Source organism: Amblyomma americanum, chromosome 9, assembly GCF_052857255.1.
Source record: "Amblyomma americanum isolate KBUSLIRL-KWMA chromosome 9, ASM5285725v1, whole genome shotgun sequence".
NCBI classification, from domain to species: domain Eukaryota; kingdom Metazoa; phylum Arthropoda; class Arachnida; order Ixodida; family Ixodidae; genus Amblyomma; species Amblyomma americanum.
Genome location: NC_135505.1, coordinates 137,626,472 through 137,651,341, shown reverse-complemented (window position 1 = coordinate 137,651,341; position 24,870 = coordinate 137,626,472). Strand labels below are relative to the sequence as shown.

Sequence of the window (24,870 nt, the reverse complement as noted above, 5' to 3'; positions counted from 1 at the left end):
GCGTTTTGTCGGCGTTTTCATTGACCTCGGCCTTTCGGTAAAAGCGTAGTGCCAGCCCCCCAAGAACACGGCACATTTCTTCCGCAAGAGAATTTTTTTTATTTTTTAATTGTTTTTTGGGGGGGGAAAGGAAATGACGCAGTATCTGTCTCATATATCGTTGGACACCTGAACCGCGCCGTAAGGTAAGGGATGAGGGAGGGAGTGAAAGAAGAAAGGAAGAGAGAGAGGTGCCGTAGTGGAGGGCTCCGGAATAACGCCAAAGGAGAAACTATGTCGCCCTCTTTGTGGTTTTGTGCCACGCAGCGGTATCGGGAACGGATATCGGGTACACGCCTATTAGCAAGAACATACCGTTGGACGACGCCGTCCCAAAATCTGTGCCACGCCATCAGGGACAAATGAGCGGGTCTGTTTACTTCCGGCGAACTCCGTATTAGGTCAGGCCTAATGTATTACTGCGTACTTACTTAGGAGCTATACGTTCGAAAGTGCACGGACATAAAGCAGCTTGGGCAACATAGACAGCTGTCCTTCGCCTTCTTTCGGCGTTCCAATATACGCAGACGGCAAGCAATACCCGAAGCATTACCAACTGTGGATTTACTCTGCCTGGACAAACGTTGCATGTTCTCCAGCTCCGGCTCCAAGGAAATCTCCTTGGAATCCTTGGTAAAAACAAAAAACAAAACAAAAAACAGAAATAAAAAGGCACCGCGATTTCCGTTACATGGCTCGTGAAGCATAATACCCGGGGCTTTTTGCAGAAATGTTGGAAACAGATCTTTGGGTATTTCTCTCCGTAGCACACGTTTTGAAAACTCGGGGCGGAAGATTGTCCAACTTAGAAAAGAAAGAAAATGACATAAGAGACCTCAGTAATGCAAACATCTGAGAGCCTAAAGATACCCTTGACAGCTGGCAGTGCCATACCCAGCAATTCTGGACAAAAGCGTTTGTGAACAGGAAACTGTTTATGAACGCTATTTTTTTCACATATTGTAAGATCTCACTATAACAATCAACATATCCGCAGATCATCCGACGGCAGACTTGTATCTTTTTTTTTTGTATTCAAGTTCCTGCTACCGTCAAAAGCGTTCCCGATTGGTTTTATATGGCAGCCTCAATTGCTCGATGCGATCGATGGAAACCCTTTAAAAGAAAGATTTTGCTATATATCGGAATAATGAACCATTCCCTTCAATATTTCCATAAGAGTGTCATACAATTTTCTCACTTTAAAAATTTTTGCACGAGAAAGCAGTACACGTTGCAGATGTGTTCAAAACAAATCGTTGGTACCTCTCTCAGTAAAACACGTTTTGAGAATTTGGTGCGGAAGATTGTCCAACGTACAAAGGAAAGAAAAATGACAAAGAGACCTCAGCATCGCAAACGTCTGAGAGCCTAAAGATATCCTTGACAACTGGCAGTATTCTCCGCCTCGCAAGAAAGTTTTGTCACATCTTTATAATGAGTATATTAGTCGATCGTGACAACTGATAATTATAACAGATTCTGGAGAGTGTCACAGAAAGATGCTGTAAGTTAAGACGTAACGTTTTCTCGGTGCAACTACTGCACCCAACAGTTCGATATGAACGTAAGTTTACGAGAATTTGAAACAGCTGTCAGCAAAATTTAGATTCACAAAACGCAGCATATTGCACAAGCTATTAAAAAGTTTAGAAATCCAAAAACTGTCAAGTATAGAAAATTTATTCCAGAACAAATGTGGGCGGCAAAATATGGCCCCTACGTCAGTCAGTCGGAATGTTCGAACTCCTAAACATACCTGAGCGTTTTCAGGGACTCTGTAGTAACGATGCATGTTCTTTAGCTATTGAAGTCAAAGCAACCAAACTAAAAAGCCGGAATGATTGCGGAAATCGACTTTGTGCTCGAAAAGTCATCTAGGAGCTAAGCTAAGGCTCAGCTTTAGCTTGGACGACTTCTTTTTCGTACAGTGTCTAGATTTCTCTTACAAAAATGGTCTATAGACAGTCTATAGACTTCTTATAGATTCTATTGCCTTCCTATAGATATATATTTGCGTCTATTTATAGTCTATAGACGGTCTCTTGACAAAAGTCTACTAAAAGTGTACGACCATAAATCTATAGATTCTCAATAGACTGTCCATAGGATTTGTATTGCCTATATGCTGTTCTCTCCGGTTTGTGTGTAGAAAGTCTATAGACTTTATAGACAGAAGTCTGTGGACAGTGTATAGACTGTTTAAAAAAGTTTGTAAGGGCTAACTCCCCGAAGCCACAAATGGCCTATGATAGTGGACAAAATGAAGGCCTCCAAATGAATTTCGCCCACTTGAGGATCTTTAACGTGCGCACACACGGACACCGACGCGCCTGTTCTTACACTTCGCCCACACCGAAATGCGGCCATACCGGTAGGGATTCGAACCTTCTACCTCCTGCCGAGCAGAAGAATTCACGCTCTTGCTGAGACACCACTAAAAGGCGAGTACTCTAAGTAAACGTGACGTAGACTCTAGGACACTACTGATGCTACGTGAGTGCTTACTACTGACGTAACCAAACGAGACGAGGGCAGTGAGGTTGGTATAGTGACACTACTTTCTGTGTGCACGTGGCAACGAAGCACGGAGAGAAGTAGTACGCATACCCGCACTGGGGTAACCTAGGCGTAGCACGGGTTAGACCGCGAATTTCGTCCTAGGCCAACGTTCCCGGAAGACAGCGTGGGAGCTGCTTTTATTCGCTCCAGGACGGCACTTTGAGGCACGACATTGAGCTGAGCGCTGCACAGCCGTGTGCTCTCAAGTGTACAATGTGACCCGGTCGCTTATCGGGCGCTCGGGCTCGCTAACGCGCGTGCTTCACGCCTGGTGACCGACTCGGCAAGGGCGACAGTGTGCGGATCCCCTGGCGTGACGGGTCCACGCGCACCGAATCCACGTGGCACACCTGGACCAAAGAGTATAGAGTTCACACACCCCATCTGCTCACGTGTATACGTAATGCAGCCGGTCAAAAGGGACGGTCACATAACGGCGTAACGTTGAGGGTGGATGGGGAGAGAGGGCGGTTGAAGGAAAGGTTTTTTGGCGCCCTCATGCTAGTCACGAGACTTCTCTGCAATGTTTAATATGGGCGACCTTTGTATTCTTGTTAGAGCTACGTTGTAGTGGTTTCCACAGCTGCAATCAGTAAAAAATTGCATTTACACAATACGCTGATTAACATCTCAAGATCTGACATAAACGTGTTTTAACACATTCCGCAGGAGAGGTAAATTATTTTAATACTTCTAACTTTTGAGATTATGAGGGGAGAGTAATTTTTAACTAGAGGACGAAATTATAGGAAAACTGCACTGTATACAACACCGGGATTTGATTAGCCAAACACAGAAATAATTAATTTTCACGGCGCTGCTTCTGGTTGTGTTAATGTTTCATTTCATGAAGAGCACGTGTCCTCTCGCCGGGGGTGGGGGGGGGGGGGGCGCTTCCAGAGCTGGTTGGATTTGATAAACAGCCACCTTGGCCGTAAAGCAAGCATCGATTGATGGTCTTTTGTTTGAAGAGAGTTGGGCAATCGTTCACGCAAACAAAACTTATCAAAGCGTGGCACACCCATTACGTGAGACTAATTGAGCGTATTTTTTTTTCCCGAAGTAGAATGTATTTCGCATTACCTCAAAGCTATACTCGCGTGTTTCTGTAGCTATATGAAACTTACTCTTCATGATTTCCCGACTACAGCATTCGGAATGTTCTCGTATAGAGGCTGCTGGCCTTTCTCATAGTGACCGGTTTGTACCCTGATATGACAAGCCTGATATTTATAGCAAAGTTATTGTCAATAAATATGTAAACGGTCAGCATAATTAGTAAGCACCCATTTCCCCCTTCCCTGTTTTTATTTGTTTTGTGTACGTTCCAGCGGGCATACATGCGTGAAGATTGTTGTGTTGCGTATACAGTAAAATCTCTCTAATTCGGATTTCAGGACACTGCAGAAAATTTCCGGATGAATCGAACGTGGAATTATCGGGAGGATCTAATAAAACCGTAATTAAGTGTCCCACGTAAACATACTTTCACATCTTGATGAAATCGGCAGCCGTTGTTTGGTTTGGTTCGTGCGATTTATTTGCGTGGTAACAACTATCTTTGTGGTGTTCCGCCAGATACAGGGCGCTCACGCTGTGAGGTGCACCAACACAATTGTCCTCTACGGCACATCGAAATAAATCTCCTGTTTATTTGGTAAGAAATTGTGAAATAACAACAGTGAAGAAACTAAGACACAAAATTTACGAAGAAAGCAGGAAAATCTAAACAATCCCTCTAAGAGGCTACGTGCAAATATTATCTGTAGAGCTGCCTGGTTTGTAGGGTTTTACAGAATAAAACAGTTTCAGGTTCTTAACGGATACTATGTCCGTCACGCGTTTAGGCTCACGAAGGTTGCATAGGTACTCATGAAGCCAACTTCATGAGTACTCATCGCGAGTGTGAGCAATGTGTTAATTTTGGGAAGGGTGTCTCATTCTGACCCGTGCACTGTCTGATTTCGTCTCGGGGCTTTGAGCGAGATTGGGCATTTTGAACTTTGGAATGTTGTAAAATTTTGCTCTTTTTCGCCTCTGCTGACCTGTTCATCTTTACCGAGCAACATGCCAGTGTGGTAGGAAATACTTTTGTAATAATAGTTTCTTTAGTACTTTCGAAAGCGATGATTGCCACAGTCGCTTCCGAATTTGCCCCGCTCTCCCCTATATGTTCTTACACCAAACTATTGTAAGCAAAAGTCCGACACGCATTGATAAAAGTTGAGAGAAAAATCATGTATATGCCTATATTCTAACGAAGACCACTCGGAATGTTAGTAGTTTGAACAATGGAAATGAGTGCGGATTATTCCTATGCTCACCACTGATTGCTAAAAACTTTAACGATGTTTCAAGTAAGCCAGGCTTCACATCTTAATCTAGCTTCGGTCAGTACTGTACTTCGAAAACATTAGTGGTGATATTTGGAAATGCGTTGACTTGGAAGAAACGGGTAAGCAATTTTAACGGCGGCAAGATTTCCTGTGCCTGCTTCAAACTGCGGAATGAACCTTTGGAGTAACAGGGCCTTTTGAAGAATTGGCGTCGAATGTGGCTTCTTTCAAAATTCTAAAAATTTCGTTTCAAAAGTTCTCACACAGCCTCACAGGCAAAGTTTATTGGTTGATTAAAATGAGGAAATAAAAAGAAATGAAGCGAAATGAAGCTCAGATATATCTGTGATGGACCGACAAAGGGGCATCTTCCTGTTTGGTTTATTAGGGCTTAACGTCCCAAAGCAGCTGAGGCTATGAGTGACGCCGTAGTGAAGGGCTCCGGAAATTTCGACCACCTGGTGTTCTTTAGCGTGCACTGACATCGCACAGTACACGGGCCTCTAGAATTTCGCCTTCATAGAAATTCCGCCGCCGCGGTCGGGACCGAACCCGCGTCTTTCGGGTCAGCAGCCGAGCGCCATAACCACCCAGCCACCGCGGCGGGTGACCGCATGCTCATGTAACAGACGCAAGTTGCGCCTCTATTCTTTTTTATTTTTAATCATAGTTTGACGATTCCTAGGGCACCTTGTATAGTCCTTGAATTCCTCACTCTTTTCTTCGGTCTAATTAATTAAGTGTGGGAGCGGAATTTCGCAGTTACTTATTTCCTCATACAATTTTTTGCTGCAATATAATAATAATAGTAATAATAATAATAATAATAATAATAATAATAATAATAATAATAATAATAATTTGTTTTTTGGGGGAATGGAAATGGCGCAGTATCTGTCTCATATATCTTGGACACCTGAACCGCGCCATAAGGGAAGGGGAAATGAGGGAGTGAAAGAAGAAATGAAGAAAGAGGTGCCGTAGTGGAGGGCTCCGGAATAATTTCTACCACCTGGGGATCTTTAGCATGCACTGACATTGCACAGCACACGGGCGCCTTAGCGTTTTTCCTCCATAAAAACGCAGCCGCCGCGGTCGGGTTCGAACCCGGCAATATAATTGGCAGCTACTGGTTTCTACAGACTGCGGCTTCGCAGCAGCTCACCCAGTGAAGCGCTCAGAGAAGCCAATTCCTCCTCTCTCTCGCAGGCTGGTCTGATGCACAAGAACGGCTACCCCGTCCAGGTGCACCACGTGTTCACCGAGGACGACTACATCCTGGAAGTGGACCGAATGCCATACGGCGCCAATGGGGACACGCCCAACATGCGGCCGCCCGTGCTGCTTGTACACGGCATCGTGTCCTCGGCAGCCGATTTCGTCATCAACCATCCACACCAGAGCGCAGGTAATACATACTGCTCGCTAGTGGAATCCTTACGTCGGCCATGATTGCCTCATCTATGCACGCGGATTCACAAACTCTTTTTGTAAGAAGATAAACAAAGAAAAGGAAATGCTCACCCGTAATTCTTAAAGGGACTATGCAACGAATAAAAAGTCACTTGTAAATGTTTTCAATGCTTAGACATGATGCTAAGAAGCATTCACACCAAGTATGAGTCTTCAGAACTCAGCCGGCAATTTATTATGAACTTTTAAACACCGTTATTTTTCAAAATTCGCGGCCGATTGGTGTGCTCGTAGTGACTGATTTTGGAACTAAAATCGTGGAACAAAGACATAACTGTATCATGACGTCGCCAGGCCTCCACACGCTCTCATTCGCTGGGGCCACGGCAGCCACGACGTCACGGGCACACTTCCGGTAGCCGTGAAAATCGTCTGCTCGTGCCGCCGCGCGACCCTCTCGGGCAAGCGCGAGCCAGGGCATTGCCTTCGCGCATTTTCCTCTGCCACCTCCTTCTGTCGGGAGTTCCGGAGCCACTCGCGGTCGTAAAAGCGAGCAGTCGCGTCCCGAGGTCTGGGTTTATTACTGCTAATTACCACAGATGACAAGCAAAGAAACCCGACGCGCGCCGCAATCCAGGAAGGCGAAGAGACCGGAGAGATGCCGCCACGCCGCGGACGCTGCTGCTGGGGCGCTGGGTGCGACAACCGGAAGTTGCAAAATAAACGTCAGCGGATGACGTATTCATGGGCGGGGCGCAGTCCAACAGCTGTTTTCTTTATTTTTTTCTGGTGCTCCTCGTGTACGAGTTGAGGGGGGAGAGGAGGAGCGTAATTTTTAATCGTCTATATCTTCGCTGTTATCGATGCTAGCTTAAAAATTCTCGCGTTGGGGGGACGAGTGATGAAATGTCTATCTCTCGTCTGCTTTACGTAATCTCAATTAATTTATTGCATAGTCCTTTTAAAAACCTGCCTGAGTTTGAGGCTAGTAATTTGGAATGCCGAATTTTCCAGTGAACTGCATCACGCACAGCAACCACTGCTGTAATTGCCATTAGTGCACATTTACTTAATAAGTGGTTGTGAACTGTCGTTGCGTTCAATGTGAACTGTGGTTACGTTCTGCGATGAGGTTGTGTTACCGAAAGCACAACGCAGTGAAGCTTTGTTGGTTTCCTTCTTTAATTTCACCTTTATATGCATGCGTAGCTCTCTTTGGTTCGTATTTATCCTAGCGTGTCGGAATTACGGCTTAGTTTCGTTTGCTGATGCGAAGAACATAGCACGGAAACACGAAGAACAACAGAAGGAGGTACATAAAATGAATGTCTTGTGTCTTCTTGTGTTCCTCTTTTGGTTACCGCGCCGTCTCCTTCAACTTGCCCTGCAGCATGCCCTCTTGAACTATTCGTTCTCTGAGAACACCTAAAAGCGACATCGGAGATAATCAGTGAAATGGAAGAGCTTAACTGTATTGTTATATCCCGTTTCCTTCGCCACCAGACTTCACTCTAGCCTTGAATAACATAAAATTGCTGGTAGTGACAGAAAGATCATGCTTCAACCTAGCGTGGCTAATGTGATCTTTTAGTGTTCTTTTGGCCCACACGAGGGGACACTGAAATTCTTACTGCTGGATTGAATTTTCTGTGCGTAAGTATAGCCGGAAAGTTGTCCCCAAACATGCACAAATTACGATAATGGCAGACATAATTTGCTGTGTGCGCAGGATTTCTTCTGGCAGACAGGGGATTCGATGTCTGGCTCATCAACACAAGGGGGACGCCATATTCAAACTACCACAGGACCCTGACTACCAAGGACCCGGAATTCTGGGAGTGGAGGTGAGTGCTGCACTAAATTGCTCACAGTGGAACAATTTTCTACTAGCGTGGCTCATGTGTTGAAGAGCAATTTAACGCCTCACAGTGTGTAGAGTCGGTGACATGTAAGCAACGAAGGGAAAGAATACTTGCGCGGCGACTCAGCTTAGCGTGGCTCACTTTTCCTCTGAATTAAGGCGCATAGACAAGAAACGTCGGACGCATAGAAGCACACCAGATACTGTGCAGGCCTTTTCCAGTTGCCTATCACTTGTTTCCTTGCTAGCAGTTTTCTTCGTAATTTTCAGGACATCCCTACCGCGTCTACACTTGGCATCAAACAATGGACGTCAATCAAGAAAGCGCAAAGGGTTGTCTCTGCAAGTGCTAAGCGTTTTAATTGTGATTTAAAAGAGACAGCGTTTTGTATGCAACAAGAAATTGGTACATAACTAAATAAACAGGGTCGCTAATATGTGGGGGTGCTTAGTGCCCCTCCAACGTTTCGAGAAAAGAACTGTCTTTGTCGGCATGAAAAAAAAAACACGATTGCCAAACCCTCTGGTCGAAAACATTGGCAACAGACATAAAACTCTCTCCCCCTTGCGCTCGCCCCCTCCATACCTTGATTATTTTGTTTGTGTTGTCAAGGACCTCATCCTCCTATCCCCTCTCTGCTGTGAGCGTAAAGGTTAAGTATAAGGATGGACAGAATAACCCTTCGTGTACACTTTCTTGCGCGTTACTTAAGAATCCGGTGAACTCGCCAGGGAATTGAACTTTACTCCATCCACAGGTGGTTAGCAGTGGAGCGGAAACTGAAGACTCGAGGGGATGGTTTCCAGACTTGTTTGCTCTCGCGAGCATCTGGTGCGGGCGATTTTGTGGAAGCCGTCACCTCGTGCTTCTGGCTTCCATTACTAAGCCACGAAGTGCTTATCAAGTCAATAATTCACCTGTGTGTTCAATTACGCTTTTTTTTCTTTTTTCTATTTCTAAAATAGTCCAGGTCCTAATGTGACCCAAGAAGGAGCGATCGCTGTGTACATTCCATGTTTCCAGAGATTCTCGTCAACTCAAAACACCGAACAGGTGCGAAATTGCGGAAATAAAAGCAGGGCATGGTATTCAACAAAAAGCAACTGGCTAAATGAAGTCTATTGCAAAAAGCAAAACGCGATTTCACTTTTTAATGTAATTCTGACCAAAAAGTTAAACTCACAGTCTATATGGTGGGCCTTCGGTAAATGAAGTCACCGAGCCTTCCGTTACTTATTCAATGTAGTCCTCAATCTCGAAACCAGCGCGCATAGTTCATTTCCTGCGGACACATATAAAATTCGCTGAAGAAAGAAAACAAGAAAAAAATACGCCTCTCCGGTAAATAAACCGCTACAAATTTCTTCATGCGCTTAAACTTGCTCAGTGTTCCTAACATCTTTTGCAGCTTCGACGAAATCGGGCGGTACGACTTAGCGGCGACGATAGACTACATTACGGACGTCACCGGGTTTCCAAACATCAGCATCGTGGCGTGGTCTCAAGGATTCACAGAAGCCATTGTGCTGCTTTCAACAAGGCCGGAGTACAACGCTAAGGTTTGCAAAATTTTTTTAAGATCTTCACATGATTATTACCGAAAAGGGCAGTGATACCATGAATAAAAAAAAAAGGCTATCCCACCGCTAAATGCAATCAATGTCACCATCGGCGACATATGTCATAGTAGGAAATTCCCGCATTGACGTGCTGCCTAGTCAGAGTGTTATCCAGCCGGGCCGGGGTGTGGGCGCTCTCAGCAATGTGCATTTTGTGATTAGTGTGGACCACGTCACCATATACTGAAATTGTAATAAAGTGGTTTGCGCTTAAATTGAGGACAGCGCTGGAGAACTACGGAAAGGGAAATGGTAGCTGTAGCCTTACGAGACCGGATGAAAGCAGAGTGGGCCAGTGAGCAGACGCGACTGAGTGATGACATTGTCGAAATGAAAAATGGGCATGTGCAAGGCGTGTAATGGAAAGTTAAGATAACTTAATGTTATTGACAGCACGGCGCCTTAATTGCTTTGTTCCTAAAAAAAAGCGGGCTTACAAAATAGGCCCTTGGATAGCTAGAGAAATACTTGACATCAAAAGAAGACTAAAGCGCAAACAAAAGACATTTTCACTCAACCCTAATCCTGAAAATAAACTTTGTATTAGGCACCTGAGTCTGGATATAAAGGGGCTTCCTAAAGAATCAGGACAGAGGTTTGATAATGTGACACTAACGAAATTTCTTTTTTGAGTCGCACCGCAAATTTCAGTGTTATATCAACCCATTCACTGCTAAGCATCCTGTTGAAAGAAATAACTCACATAAGCGTGCTGATAATGGTGCTCTGCCTCATTCTGAAGATGAAGCTCAAAGTCTCCTTGTGAAGGGATCGAATGGGCAGCTGCGTTGAATCACTGTGAGGTCGATCACGCGCCCAGTCCGTGGGCTGCCAGGACGCGTCCCCAACACACTCTCGCCACTTCCGGCACATTATGGTTCCTGCTGTCTCTGCGGCAGTGATGAACAGCCCTAATGGGGGCCCACTCGGCTTCGAAGGTCAGGCACCTGCGCTGCACAACGCTGCGCGGGGACCGAAAGGCCGACGCTGCCCTCGCGCAGAAGGTTTCATTACGGGAAAACGGGGTCTCTTTCCGAGGCGGGAGCATTTAGCTGCTCGCCTTAAACAAACACAGCCGCGTCCACCGCCGATGGCTCGCGGCGCCGCGGCCCGCCGCCCTTGCCGACACCCGACACACTGTCGTTGCGTCTCGCGGGGGGGTCCCGTGCCGTGAGCTAATGGGGACGTCGGTTTCGGGGAATTGTCCCGGGCGGCGGACGTCCATTTTAACCCCCGTAAACAACAGATGCGGATCCCTCGTTGACGCCGCCGCGTGCATTAGTGGCACCGCGGACACGCCGGCGCCTCCTTGAAGCATCTGTCGAGAGACGACTCCCAGTTGTTTGGACCCTCCCGGAATGTTGTCGCGCCTCGTCCGTAACAGCGGCAAGCTAAGCCGCGTATGCGCACGAGAGGCGCCCCGCTGTGGTCCGATGACAGGACTAAGTGCGGAACAGCTGCGGGCCGGACGAGAGTCAAAGGAAAACGATTGCGCCTGCGGGCACAATGGGAGGTTGTTTTTGCTTTTTCTTCTGGGGGCGAGAGTGTGAGCAATACTGTGAAGGCATGGGGCGTGCCACCTAAACCTGGTGGGCCAATCATTTCGAGTGTCTATTCCCGGAATGCCATGTTCGTATAGCTATTTTGATGTTCCTTTCGTGTTGGGCATTTTAGGGAAAGGGTTTTGAACCTTGCCGAAGCGGGAAGGCGTGCCATACAGTTTTTGAACCAATCAGGTGTTAGTTGTTTGTGATTGGGTGATGCAAGGGGTGGGCCAGTCTCCTAGGTCTTTAAAACCAGGTCCGGAGCCGGGAAAAGGCGTTCTGAGCTAGATTTAGATCCCTTGCATCTTTGGCGATGCCAAGGAGGGAAGATTTTCCCTTAGCCAGTTCCATGTAATCATGCTTGCCGTTTATTCTGTTGTAAATATGTGAATTCCTGTATAAAGTTTCAGTTTTCCTTCCTTCAGTCAAGTTTTGCCGGATCTCGTCTGTTATACCGTCTCGTCTCGGACGGTGGGGCACCCGGTGGTGGAGCCCGGTATACGAGTTATACGAAATCTCACCACGACCAAGAAGAACGAACCTATCTTTACTGGCGCAGTCGACAGGATCCTTTCGTTATCAGGAGATAGCAAAGGAGGAAGAGACGACGTTCCGGCAACGGGCCAAGCATCGGCGGCTGAGGAGGAGCAAGAGCTGAAGGCAGGAATCGGCAGCTTCCAAGGGAACCAGCAGCGGAGACTCCAAGGGTGGACCAGCAGCGCAAGGCGGTAGCCGGTCGGGAGAAGCTGCGTGGGGAAGCGGGCGGCGACAGAGAGACAGCGACAGCGACGAAAGTCGGACGCCAGCGAGGTGCATCTCATCAGTGGGTGAGTCCTCTTTGCCTTTCACCTTGGCGGGGGCATTGCTGTCTGGATAGGCGGTCTGGGAGTGCATGAACACCCGGTTCGCACACTTAAACCCGGACAGGCGGAAAGCGAGCACGATGAGTGAGGGAGAGGAAACGGTTGTTTCGGAGGACAGTTCGTCTGTGTCTAACGCTCAGATTAGCAAGATGGCTCTGGAAATGAAAAAAGAAGAGGCCAGAGCTGCTGAGGAGCACCGTCGAGCTCTCGAGGTCCAGCTTGAACTTGCAAAATTCCAAGCAAGCAACAAAGGAGTAAGCCTGGAGCAGAACGCCACGGCGTTGGAGAGAAGCGACTCGCGAGCGGAGTTCTGTCGGTACTCGAAATGGTTGTCGGGAGTGCTCCCGAAGTTCCCGGCAGAGGCAGAAGTGCCTGTCTGGTTCGAGTCGATTGAACACACCCTGGAGGCCTACGCGGTCCCGAAGGAACAGTGGGGCCAAATTGTATTTCCGCTAATAGTGGATAAGGTGCGGTTCTTGTCGACGCGCTTGACACCTTCGCAGCATAAGGAGTACGAAGTCCTGAAGAAAGTGGTGCTAGAAGAGCTTAAGCTCTCAGCGGGAGAATATCGCAGAAGGTTCATAACATCGAAAAAACTGCCTAATGAGAGCTGGAGGGCGTTTGCGACTCGCCTGCAGAGTTATCTCAATTTCTATGTGGAGGAAAGGGGGGTGAAAACGTTGGAGGGAATTGTTGAGTTGCTAGTGGCGGACCAACTAAAGAACACCCTGTCTGAGGACGCCCTTCGATACGTAACTTTGCAGGAGGGTGAGGGATGGAAGAAAGCGCCAACGTTGACGGCATTACTGCAGACGTTCGAGGAAGCGCAGGGAAAGAACAGCGCAGTGAAAAAGCACGAGCAGAAAAAGGGGGAGAGCTCAAATGGTCGAGACGGAAAGCGAGATACGTACCAACCCAAACGGGAGGCGACAGGAATACAAAGGCCGGACACGAAGCAGAAGTATAAAGGGTGCTTTTCGTGTGGGTCGATGGGCCACAGGAGGGCCGAATGCCCGCATGGCTCGGGACGAACACCCACGAAAGCGCTTAATGCTAAAGGGGAAAGCCTTACTGCACGGGTGGCGACACAGGCACGAGCGGCCGCACAAAGCGAACTAAGACCGATAACTCTGTCTTGTCAGAATAGGCAAATTAATGCAATTCTGGACACAGGCGCAGAAATCACGGTTGTGCGGGAGAGCATAGTACCCCCGGGACTGGTGGAGCCACATGGGTCCATCGAATTGGTGTCAGCCTTTGGTGAAAAGGTACGGGCTAAGCTTGCAGTTGTGCCCCTGATGTTAAACCGCGGGGCAGGCATTTTCTCCGAGATTAAAGAAGCGGTGCCAGTGGTATGCGCTCTGACCGACAAGCTAGCGTCGAGAACGGACTGTTTGCTTTCGGAGGAAGCATGGGAGTCACTGAGGGAGGAGTGTGATATGAAAGGGCTAGTAGAGGCGAACGACGGTCAGGTGGCAGACCACGTGGGGGTGGAACGGGACAAGTTACACGGGCCGCTAGAAGAGAAACCAGTCAAGGAGGGCGTAACTCCCCACGCGGAAGTGCACGCGGTGGTCGGCAGGGCAAGCGAGAGCGGCGCACTAATCGCCGAAGACACAGCTCGTAGTGTAACCGAGGAAAGCAGCGCCTCGGCGGTTTTCAGGGAGGAGCAGCGCAATGACGCCACATTGCAAGAAGTGTGGAAAAACGCCAGGGCTGGGAAAGGTGGCATAACTGAAGTAGACGGTCTCCTCTACCATAAGGAAAACTTGCTTGGGCAACCAGTAATGCAGCTGGTGCTCCCTAAATCCCGACGTCAAGAAGTACTTAGGTTAGCCCATGAATCAAACTGGGGCGGTCACCTTGGATTCAGGAAAACTAAGGCGCGAATCAAGTACACGTTTTATTGGCCAGGTATTGAAGGGGATGTAAGGGCATACTGTAACAGCTGCCATGGGTGTCAGACAAGGGCGGATCGCCGCCAGACGGACAGAGTGCCGATAGAACCGCTAACGAGGCCTCGATACCCGTTCGAACAGGTCAACGTCGACGTTATAGGTCCATTGGATCCACCCTCAGGAAGGGGTCACAGGTACGCGTTGTGCATCATCGATTTGTGCACACGATGGCCTGAGGTGGTGTGCTTGCGCTCCCTCAGTGCGAAGGCCACCTGTGACGCGCTCCTGACGGTGTTCAGCCGGACGGGAATTCCGGAAGTAGTCGCCTCAGACTGCGGGACAAACTTTACGGCCGAACTCACACAAGAGTTTCTGAAGAGGCTAGGCTGCTCGCCAAGGTTTTCAACGCCGGGGCACCCCGAAAGTAACGGCGCGGTCGAACGTTGGAACCGGACATTTAAGAACATGCTGTATCATATCATCCAGGAGGAAGGAAAGGAATGGGACAAGTTTGTGCCCTTCTTGTTATGGGCGTACCGCGAGGTACCACATGACACGACGGGCGTCGCCCCGTTCCAGATGCTGTACGGGCGAGAACCAACCGGTCCGCTGGTGGTTTTAAAGCGCAGCTGGGCGGGACAGATAAGTGTACCAGCTATGCTGGGGCCGTCCCCATCACAGTATATGCGGGAGCTGAAGAGGCGCCTAGAGCATGCAGCGGAGGTGGCACAATTAGTGAGCTCGAAGCAGCAGAACGCGTACGCGACCCAGTACAACAGGCGGGCGAAGGACAAAACTTTTCAGATAGGAGACAGTGTGCTGGTGTTTGACGAGCAACGTCCTGGAAAAATGTTCCCGCAGTAGAAAGGGCCGGGCAGCGTTGACGGAAAGTATCGCGAACACTCGTACTTCGTGCAGATGCCAGGAGGTGCCCGAAAATTAGTACACGCCAGCAAACTACGGCCGTATCAGAAGCGCGTAATGACAGTTGGGGTGATATTTGATGAGGACAGGGCGTTTGGCGAAGTAGAGTACGTGCCTCGATCGGTGTCAACGCGGGCTACAGTATCGGTCCTCCCCAAGGACATGACGGCCCATCTGAAGGCGGAAGAAGGCGACCTCATTCGCAAAGTGTTCACCGAACACCGAGGCCTATTCGACGACAAGCCGGGAGTAGCGAAAATAGGAGAACACAGGATCGTTTTAGAGGAGGGCTTCACACCGAGGTCAGGTTACCCTTATCGAATACCCGCAAGCCTAAAAGGCGAAGTGGGCAAGCAAGTAGATGAGCTACTTGAGATGGGTCTGATTTTTCCCTGCGAAAGCCCCCACGCCCATCCCGTGGTCTGTGTCCCCAAAAAGGACGGGTCGATGAGAATGTGTGTGGACTTTAGAAAGCTCAATGCGGGGACAGTGGCAGATGCCTACCCAATGTCGTTGCAGCAGGAGCTCATTCTGAGCGTAGGAAGGGCTAAGTACATTACGCTCCTCGACCTTAGAAGAGGGTATTGGCAGGTGCCCCTGGCACAGTCGGCTCAGCTACTCACCGCTTTTGTCTGCCATCGGGGGCAGTTTGCGTGGACGGTAATGCCGTTTGGGCTGAAAAACGCGGCCCAGACGTTTCAAAGAGCCATGAACGAGCTTTTACTCCCGCATTCTGCCTACGCGTGTGCGTACTTAGACGACATCGCCGTGTTCAGCGAGGCGTTGCCTGACCACATACGACACTTGCACGCCGTCTTCGCAGCGTTAGAGAGGGCGAACCTGAAAGTTAAGCTGGAAAAGTGTCAGGTGGCGAAAGGGTCAATCCGTTACTTGGGACACATAGTGGGCTCGGGAAATCACGCACCCGATCCCGAAAAATTGAAAGCCATTAGGGGACTGAGGGCACCGAAAACGAAGAAAGAGCTCCGTAGCGTGCTCGGGCTGTGCGGTTATTACCGGGGCTATGTGCCCAACTATGCGGAGGTGGCAGCGCCGCTGACAGAGCTAACGGGGAAAAGGATTCCTAACAAAATTCCGTGGCCCGCGGAAGCTGAAAGTGCGTTTCAGCGACTCAAGGCGGCACTCTGTGAAGCTGCGGCTCTCGGGACGCCCGATGCTGGCAAGCCGTTTTGGCTGTACACGGACGCCTCAGCGGTTGCGGCGGGAGCCTGTCTCTCCCAGTGTGCCGCGGATGGCTCCGAGCGGCCAATTGCGTTCGCGAGTTGCAGATTTTCTCCAACGCAGGCTCGATGGTCAACCATAGAAAGAGAGGCGTTTGCAGTCATCTGGGGGCTGGGGAAGTTCGACCTCTGGTTGTTCGGCGCTCAGGTTACTGTGGTGTCTGACCACAACCCCCTCTCCTTTCTTACTCTCACCACGCCTCAGGGAGCGAAGCTGACGCGTTGGGCACTTGCCCTACAGAGATATAATGTGTCAATAAAACACAGGAAAGGGAGCGCTCACGGTAACGCTGACGCGCTGTCTAGGTTGCCGAACGACAGCTGGGAGGCAGACAGCAATGATCACGCCGGGGGGCAAGGAAGAGAGGACATGTGTACCAAAGAGCAAACCCAGTGACGTGTGCTGTGGCAGTAACTGGAACTGCGGTGTAATCCGCTCGTTTGGGTGTTTGCAGTGTCGCAATGTGTTTGCAGTGTCACAATGTGTTTGCAGTGTCACAATGTGTTTGCAGTGTCGCAATTTGTTTGCAGTGTCGCAATGTGTTTGCAGTGTCACAATGTGTTTGCAGTGTCACAATGTGTTTGCAGTGTCGCAATTTGTTTGCAGTGTCGCAATTTGTTTGCAGCGTTGCGATGTGTTTGCAGTAGTATCCCCACTACTTAGGTCGCCCTCGGAGCGATTTTATAGGCGAAAAGGGATCCCTCGTTGTGTTATAATTCTACAAGGTGCCATTTGGGCCCCTGGTAGAATCTTAGGGGGGGCGTGTGAAGGGATCGAATGGGCAGCTGCGTTGAATCACTGTGAGGTCGATCACGCGCCTAGTCCGTGGGCTGCCAGGACGCGTCCCCAACACACTCTCGCCACTTCCGGCACATTATGGTTCCTGCTGTCTCTGCGGCAGTGATGAACAGCCCTAATGGGGGCCCACTCGGCTTCGAAGGTCAGGCACCTGCGCTGCACAACGCTGCGCGGGGACCGAAAGGCCGACGCTGCCCTCGCGCAGAAGGTTTCATTACGGGAAAACGGGGTCTCTTTCCGAGGCGGGAGCATTTAGCTGCTCGCCTTAAACAAACACAGCCGCGTCCACCGCCGATGGCTCGCGGCGCCGCGGCCCGCCGCCCTTGCCGACACCCGACACACTGTCGTTGCGTCTCGCGGGGGGGTCCCGTGCCGTGAGCTAATGGGGACGTCGGTTTCGGGGAATTGTCCCGGGCGGCGGACGTCCATTTTAACCCCCGTAAACAACAGATGCGGATCCCTCGTTGACGCCGCCGCGTGCATTAGTGGCACCGCGGACACGCCGGCGCCTCCTTGAAGCATCTGTCGAGAGACGACTCCCAGTTGTTTGGACCCTCCCTGAATGTTGTCGCGCCTCGTCCGTAACAGCGGCAAGCTAAGCCGCGTATGCGCACGAGAGGCGCCCCGCTGTGGTCCGATGACAGGACTAAGTGCGGAACAGCTGCGGGCCGGACGAGAGTCAAAGGAAAACGATTGCGCCTGCGGGCACAATGGGAGGTTGTTTTTGCTTTTTCTTCTGGGGGCGAGAGTGTGAGCAATACTGTGAAGGCATGGGGCGTGCCACCTAAACCTGGTGGGCCAATCATTTCGAGTGTCTATTCCCGGAATGCCATGTTCGTATAGCTATTTTGATGTTCCTTTCGTGTTGGGCATTTTAGGGAAAGGGTTTTGAACCTTGCCGAAGCGGGAAGGCGTGCCATACAGTTTTTGAACCAATCAGGTGTTAGTTGTTTGTGATTGGGTGATGCAAGGGGTGGGCCAGTCTCCTAGGTCTTTAAAACCAGGTCCGGAGCCGGGAAAAGGCGTTCTGAGCTAGATTTAGATCCCTTGCATCTTTGGCGATGCCAAGGAGGGAAGATTTTCCCTTAGCCAGTTCCATGTAATCATGCTTGCCGTTTATTCTGTTGTAAATATGTGAATTCCTGTATAAAGTTTCAGTTTTCCTTCCTTCAGTCAAGTTTTGCCGGATCTCGTCTGTTATACCGTCTCGTCTCGGACGGTGGGGCACCCGGTGGTGGAGCCCGGTATACGAGTTATACGAAATCTCACCACGACCAAGAAGAACGAACCTATCTTTACTCTCCTAATCCTGATTTACAAATTGGCGAACAAGGCTTTCTAAATCTGCTATTGCATATTGGGACAAAGAAATGACATGGCCCTGATTGTATCCCTCACGAGTGTTCGTACAGGTACATTGAATGGGCCTCTTTTTACTTGAAAGCTTTTTATTCATCTGTTACTAGCAGTAGTTTTCCCCTTGATTGTGAGAGAGAAAAAAGATATAACGGTCAATAAAATTGAAAATACTTCGGTTAACAGTTATCATCCAATCTCTCTCACTAGTACAGCTTTGAAATTACTTGAACACATTACTTGAACATAAGCACCTACTCACCTATCTCGATGAGCATGATGTCCTATATTATTGCGAGTCTGTAAAATGCAGTGTACACAGCAGATTAATGCAGTCGGCACAAATTAAACGTTCGCAAAATGGTTTTTCTCATATGTATCGTCTCGTGAACAATATGTAGCGTTTAGATATGTCGTCAGTTTGAAATTCTTCCCGTCTCTTCCGGTGCGCCGCAAGGTAGTGTCTTAAGTGCACTATTATTTTTATTAATGATCTACTAAATAGCATTCATGTTACATTGACTTTTTGCGTTGGCTTTTTGAGTAATCGAACGAGCCGATCGATAAATACCTCATGAATACATCAATCAATCATTTACACCAGACCTACGGTGGAATAACTATTCTGAAAACGTTGTCTCCGAATATTCTAAATTAATATGGTACCTGAGACGCATTATGCACAGAGAAGCTCCGAATGTAAGTGGCTCACATACAAAACGTTCGTTAGACCGGTAATTGAATACGCGAAAGTAGTATAGGAACCTCACAGCGCAAAAAATTGTCTCTAACATGATAGGATGCAGCGCCTTGCTTCAAGATGTATCTGTAATAAATACCTCCGCAACCAATCTTCAACACAACTCAACAAACAATCTCTAGCGATTCTAGAAACGAGAACTAGGTTTGAAAGGCTGAAAATCCTTCACCTCATTACAAACAATTTTTTCAAAGCAAATGAATCAGGTTGCTTTGAAATCAAAACCAATGAAACATCAAGGCATCGCGATACTAAGTTCGTCCCATTACCGACCGTACGGAATGATTAAGTTTACTTTCCACACCCGCCGCGGTGGCTGAGTGGTTAGGGCGCTCGACTACTGATCCGGAGTTCCCGGGTTCGAACCCGACCGCGGCGGCTGCGTTTTTATGGAGGCAAAACGCTAAGGCGCCCGTGTGCTGTGCGATGTCAGTGCACGTTAAAGATCCCCAGGTGGTCGAAATTATGCCGGAGCCCTCCACTACGGCACCTATTTCTCTCTTTCTTCTTTCACTCCCTCCTTCATCCCTTCCCTTACGGCGCGGTTCAGGTGACCAACGATATATGAGACAGATACTGCGCCATTTCCTTTCCCCCCAAAAAACCAATTATTATTATTATTTACTTTCCACGAAATTGCAAAGACTGGAACTTCCTTTCAAACTCTGCTTTCTTGTCTACATCATAAGCTGAATACTTGCATCATTTAGATAATTTGCTTATGGTACTAGCTCAGAGGTATGGTTATTTTGCTGTTATTGAAGCGAGCTGTTAAACTCGTTTCTGATGTAATGCATCTTCATTTGTTTAAGTTTTTGTTTAGATCCTATTTTCTATTAGGCGTTCTATGCCTATGTATTCAGCACGTGTCTTTTCTAGCACTACTAATTTTACTGTTGATATTTGGCCGTTTCCTTCTCCACTCCTGTAAGTCTCCTTGTTGGGGCTGACAGTATTAATAAATGAAATGAAATGAAGGCATAGGAGTGAATTACAAGATAAGGCAAGCGTAGCAGGGGACGTCAGTGGGTCGGGTGGGCAGGTAAGATTAGGAAGGTTGTGGGGATAATGTTGCCTTTCTGTCCCCCGAAAGAGCTGACCGATTTAACAGTGATAGATTTGACAGCCTGAAATGCATTCAGGCCTACGCTGTTCGTCTATTCCAATCATGTTCTGTTGTGGCAGGTAAATCTCGTGGCAGGCTATGCCCCTGTCGCGAACATCAGCCACATCGAGACGCCGGTCACCCTTCTTGGTCCAGTCGCAGAAGTCGTAGCGGTGAGTAATCGTTGATTTTTATTCTTTTTTATTACGATAGCCTCTCAATGATGAACGCTGAAAGCATGTCGTGCTATTATGAAAATGGTGCAGTTGATGTATTCGTGCCTATTTAAGCTATTTTCGTCGCTTTTAAGTTCGTTATGAAAAGTCGGCGACAAATTGTGTACGTATCGTGTGATCCCCAAGCGAATAGAGCTTTGTTTTTAGCCGCTGGCAAGCGTCCAAACTTGTGGTGGTGAAGGAAGAGCTTTTTAACTGTCATCTCCACAAGCTCTGTCTCCAACCGAAGGCTAATAATGAAGCTAGTGGTTTAGTTTGCGGATCACGTGGCCCATAGAATTTTTGTTCCTGGTTTGACGCAGCTTATTCCTGTATATAGTGTAGTTTTGGCCGCGCTCAACAGATGGCATACCATACCCCCTGAGCAGCAACGAACCGATGGAATGGGGATCCCTGACGCAGCACCCAAGGACCGAGCTGAATTGCCGGACGCAGTATAGATCGAGGGTGCATTTCTGCATAAAAAATGATGAATGTCGATTCAACGTCACATGGCTGTCAGAAAATTTAGCAGAGATCAAATGACTAACGTGACTTCCGCAATCTCTTCTTGTGAGTCTCATCGGAGTGTTTCTACGGTCGGACCAGTCGGTCAGAACACCGCTATAGTAACTCTGATTGCCTGCTTCTAAGATGCCTCGACAGGTGCTGCAAACAGCACAAACTACCCAATGTTATCGCGTTGATTGAACCTTCATAACTGCGCAGCTGCAGGAATGTGTTACGTGTGCATGAATATTTTTGCCCGCGTGCATAAACAGATTGGACCGAATAATTATCATTATTAACCACAGCGCAGCCATTCGGGCTCAAAAACAAAGCTGCATCGTTTTAGCATGCTTTTGTAGTTGAAAAGACGACCTCCATGGTATAATACCTTCCCAGATTTCTTGTTCTAGCTAACACTTAACTACACACTATAAAGAACACTAGACAAAACAAGTGAGCACACCCGCTGTCTTGCTCTGTGTAGTGTTCTGTATAGTGTAGTAGTGAGTGTAGAGTCTAGTATAGCGTTCGTTTGAAGAAGATTAATTTTAGAAGACATTACCAACTTGCCCAAAACGGTTCTTAAAAAAAAAAAGAAATACACATGCCGAAAGAGAAAGCTTAACACTTTCATTGTCATACCTGTATGTCTGCGTTCAGGCGAATAGTGGGTGTAATGATAGCTTTATTTGAAACTGAATGCTATCGAAAAAAATTCAACAAATACATATTTACCACACCTAGACCACTGCAGCTATTAGCATCAGAAAAATATCTTTTTAGCCTCGTCTTCAGAACTCCAGGGTTATGCCGCCTCATGTCATTTACGTCGACTGTGAAAAGAGGCGCGGTATCATTTGCGTAAATTACAAACGACTTCACTAATAAAAAGCTGAAGTAAGCAGCAAGTTCGGATAATCAAGGAAATGCTTGGTCAATTCGCAGTCCTTTTTGAATCTCTTCACGATGGGCGGATTCCTGACTTCAAACAGCATCACCCGGTTCCTGATCACTAACTTCTGCAACAACATTTTCCGTGGTGCCTGCTACCTCCCCATCAACGTGATCGTGGGTGCCAGCAGAGAACAGTTAAATAAGGTGAGATATATAGAGTATACATGGGTGGCTAATCATGACGCCCAGTGTCAAGAAGCAGAACACGGCGGCGATAATGTCGTTATTCCTTTACAAGTTGCACAAATATCCCATTTTCTTGGGTTTGCGTTGTATGACTGGCTGCACTAATAGCCTAATTGTCAACTGCCGCAGCTCATTAATGCTCAGTTCTAGAACAGCCTTGAAAATGACAAATATCGACCTGCGTCCACTTATAGGAACGCTACTACAAGGTAAGCTAAAGGCTTGACTGAGCACCTGAATATGTTGCTGCTCGACCAACAAGCCGTGTTTCAAGGGCTAGGGGATTGAGATTTCTTTTTGCGCATTTTCGGCCCTTGCATATATGATGATGGTGAAGCTTTTGGGGGGAATGGAACTGGGTCAGCTTGGCCAAAGAGCTTCATGGATGACTTGCTTTGTCTGAGTAAGGTGGGACCGAAGACCCATTTCTTCAAGCATTTTGCCCCAAAGAAGCCGTGCAGCAGGGATATGAAAGGCATGCGCCGACTGCATGCACAGCTTTGTGAGGCAAAATTTGTGAAAATTAAAAAGCTTTACGACACTGTTATGTATATACTAAAACAAGGGTCTGTTATTCTGATATGTATCAAAATCTTTATTTTAAAGTGTTTCCATCGATCGCACCGGAAAGTTAAGACTGCCATAGAAAGCAAACTGGGAACGCTTTTGACGACAGCAAAACCGTGAATAGAAAAAATATACAAGACTGCCGTTGGGTAATCTGCGGATATATTGATTGTTATAGCGAAATCTTACATTATACGAAAAAAATTAGTTCATAAATGGTGTCCCGCTCAAAAATCCTTTTGTACAGAATTGCTGGGTATGGGAAACCCGAGGCAATCCGAGGCAGTTTCGATAAGAAATTTAGGTCAACTGCTCGTCGTGTAATTCAATGTAGTTTCCGACTACACTCGCCACTCTAATAAGGTCCTAGAAAATTCTCAAGCTGCGAACGTCACCATATGTAGACCAGTTCAGCGTCATGAAGGCTTTTGCCTGTTCTCTAGCTTGAAAGCAATGTCCTGCAAAAAACCCCGTGGCACCTCTGTCCTCCCCAATCGACTCGCCCTGCCTCGTCATGTTCGGGGCAGCCATAATGAAATAGTGTACATCACTGTGAGCACTCAAGCATAAAAAATGAACCCGCCGTTTCTGTTCTAGACCCGAATACCAGTGTACCTTGCTCACATGCCGGCGGGGACATCAACTCGGAACATCATCCATTACACTCAGGTAACTTAACATTTACGACACGACTTCCGCATAGAGATAGCTGGCATGGAAAGTAATTATTTAGCATTGTGCTTCTTGTTTCTCAATTTTTCTTGCACTTTCGTTAGTCGAGTAAAAAAACTGGAGCAAATTCGTGACAATGCACTCATTGTGTCCAGACGTGCACACAATAATTGCTGATAACTATGTGCGCAAAGCTTAGGCAACCTTTGTAAAGCCGACTACCGTACAAATGAAAAGTTTGAAATCAGTGTAACTGTAAACACTATCAGTACCCAGCGCCCTGATGTAGCTTTATAGAACTTCGATCGCACAGCTGTCTGGAAACAGAGCAGAAGGTAATGTTTGGTGCAGTCCTGAGGTGGGCCATAGCGGACTTCATTTCGAAGAGTCGTTTTTACGCATTCGCCTTGGGACTGCAATTTTTCCGGGATATTTGTGTTTTATGGAAGTCATTGCATCTTTTTTTAAGCTTTCAAACGAATAACGCAGTTGTCCATCGACAACAATCACCTCATTACACATTTATTTGGTAATTACTCGCGCTTCAGTAACAGGAACATCTTGGGGCCGGAAGAAGCCGCAATCTCTCATGCGGTCTAAGTTTCTTGGAACTTGCACATTACTTGAAAAGACAAGAACTGATAGTATCGCATTACAATGTGTAGTTTTGCATAACAATAAACGCCATTTCTTTCCTTTGCAGATGTACAGGGCACGAAACTTTCTGATGTACAACTATGGCTTTGAGGAAAACATGATGCGATATGGTCAGGTAAGAGCAACGAAAGGAGTGGCGTCCTCGGCCTGTGAAATTACAGGGTCAGTAAGCGGTTTAAGTTTACAAATGTGGCGATAGGAGATACTTTGTTAGGTCTCCTATACAGCACATTGCGTTCGGTTAGAGTGATTGCATGCCCGAGGGAACTATACACTTCAGCCTAAGGAATATGTTCAAGAATAGTTTCGAATACAACAGCGTACACAATACCGGTTAAAACATTCTTGTAGTTGCGCACTCTTGCTTTTGTCTAAAAATCAAATCTATGGCTGTTTATGGGTAGGTAGATGTTAGCCCGCAGCAAAAGACGCATTTATTGCAGAGAAAATTGCATTTCAATATCTTCTCTCCACTCAACACATGCTCATGACGTCTTAACCGAAAACGTTTCCGCAACCACGCGTATTGAAGTGAACAGTGCTGTAAGCAAGTATCTAGAAATAGCGCCCCCGAAAAAATGGTGTGTACGGGGTGAAGCTTACTTGCGAAACAAGCCGATTATGGCGACACCTGTATTTCATTTCTTTGTGTGTTCTAGCTTATAAGACCTCTGTTTTCAGCTAAAGTAACGCCTCTGTCGTTAGAGGGTGGTAATCTAGCTGTACTGGCCAGCTTTAATTTCTCTCCAGTGTGCCTTTCTGGCCCGCACTGCACCTCAAGTCGCTCC

At 47.7% G+C, this 24,870-nt stretch overlaps 1 protein-coding gene across 1 annotated transcript in view; it reads left to right on the top strand.

The window, feature by feature from the left end:
* LOC144104549 (gastric triacylglycerol lipase-like) overlaps positions 1-24,870 on the top strand; it is a 31,850-nt gene that overhangs the window by 5,620 nt on the left and 1,360 nt on the right. The window contains exons 2-8 of the mRNA XM_077637636.1: positions 6,147-6,345; positions 8,080-8,194; positions 9,621-9,771; positions 20,402-20,494; positions 21,992-22,144; positions 23,351-23,422; positions 24,129-24,197. Coding sequence (XP_077493762.1) covers positions 6,147-6,345; positions 8,080-8,194; positions 9,621-9,771; positions 20,402-20,494; positions 21,992-22,144; positions 23,351-23,422; positions 24,129-24,197 — 852 coding nt within the window. The remainder of the gene's footprint in view (positions 1-6,146; positions 6,346-8,079; positions 8,195-9,620; positions 9,772-20,401; positions 20,495-21,991; positions 22,145-23,350; positions 23,423-24,128; positions 24,198-24,870) is intronic.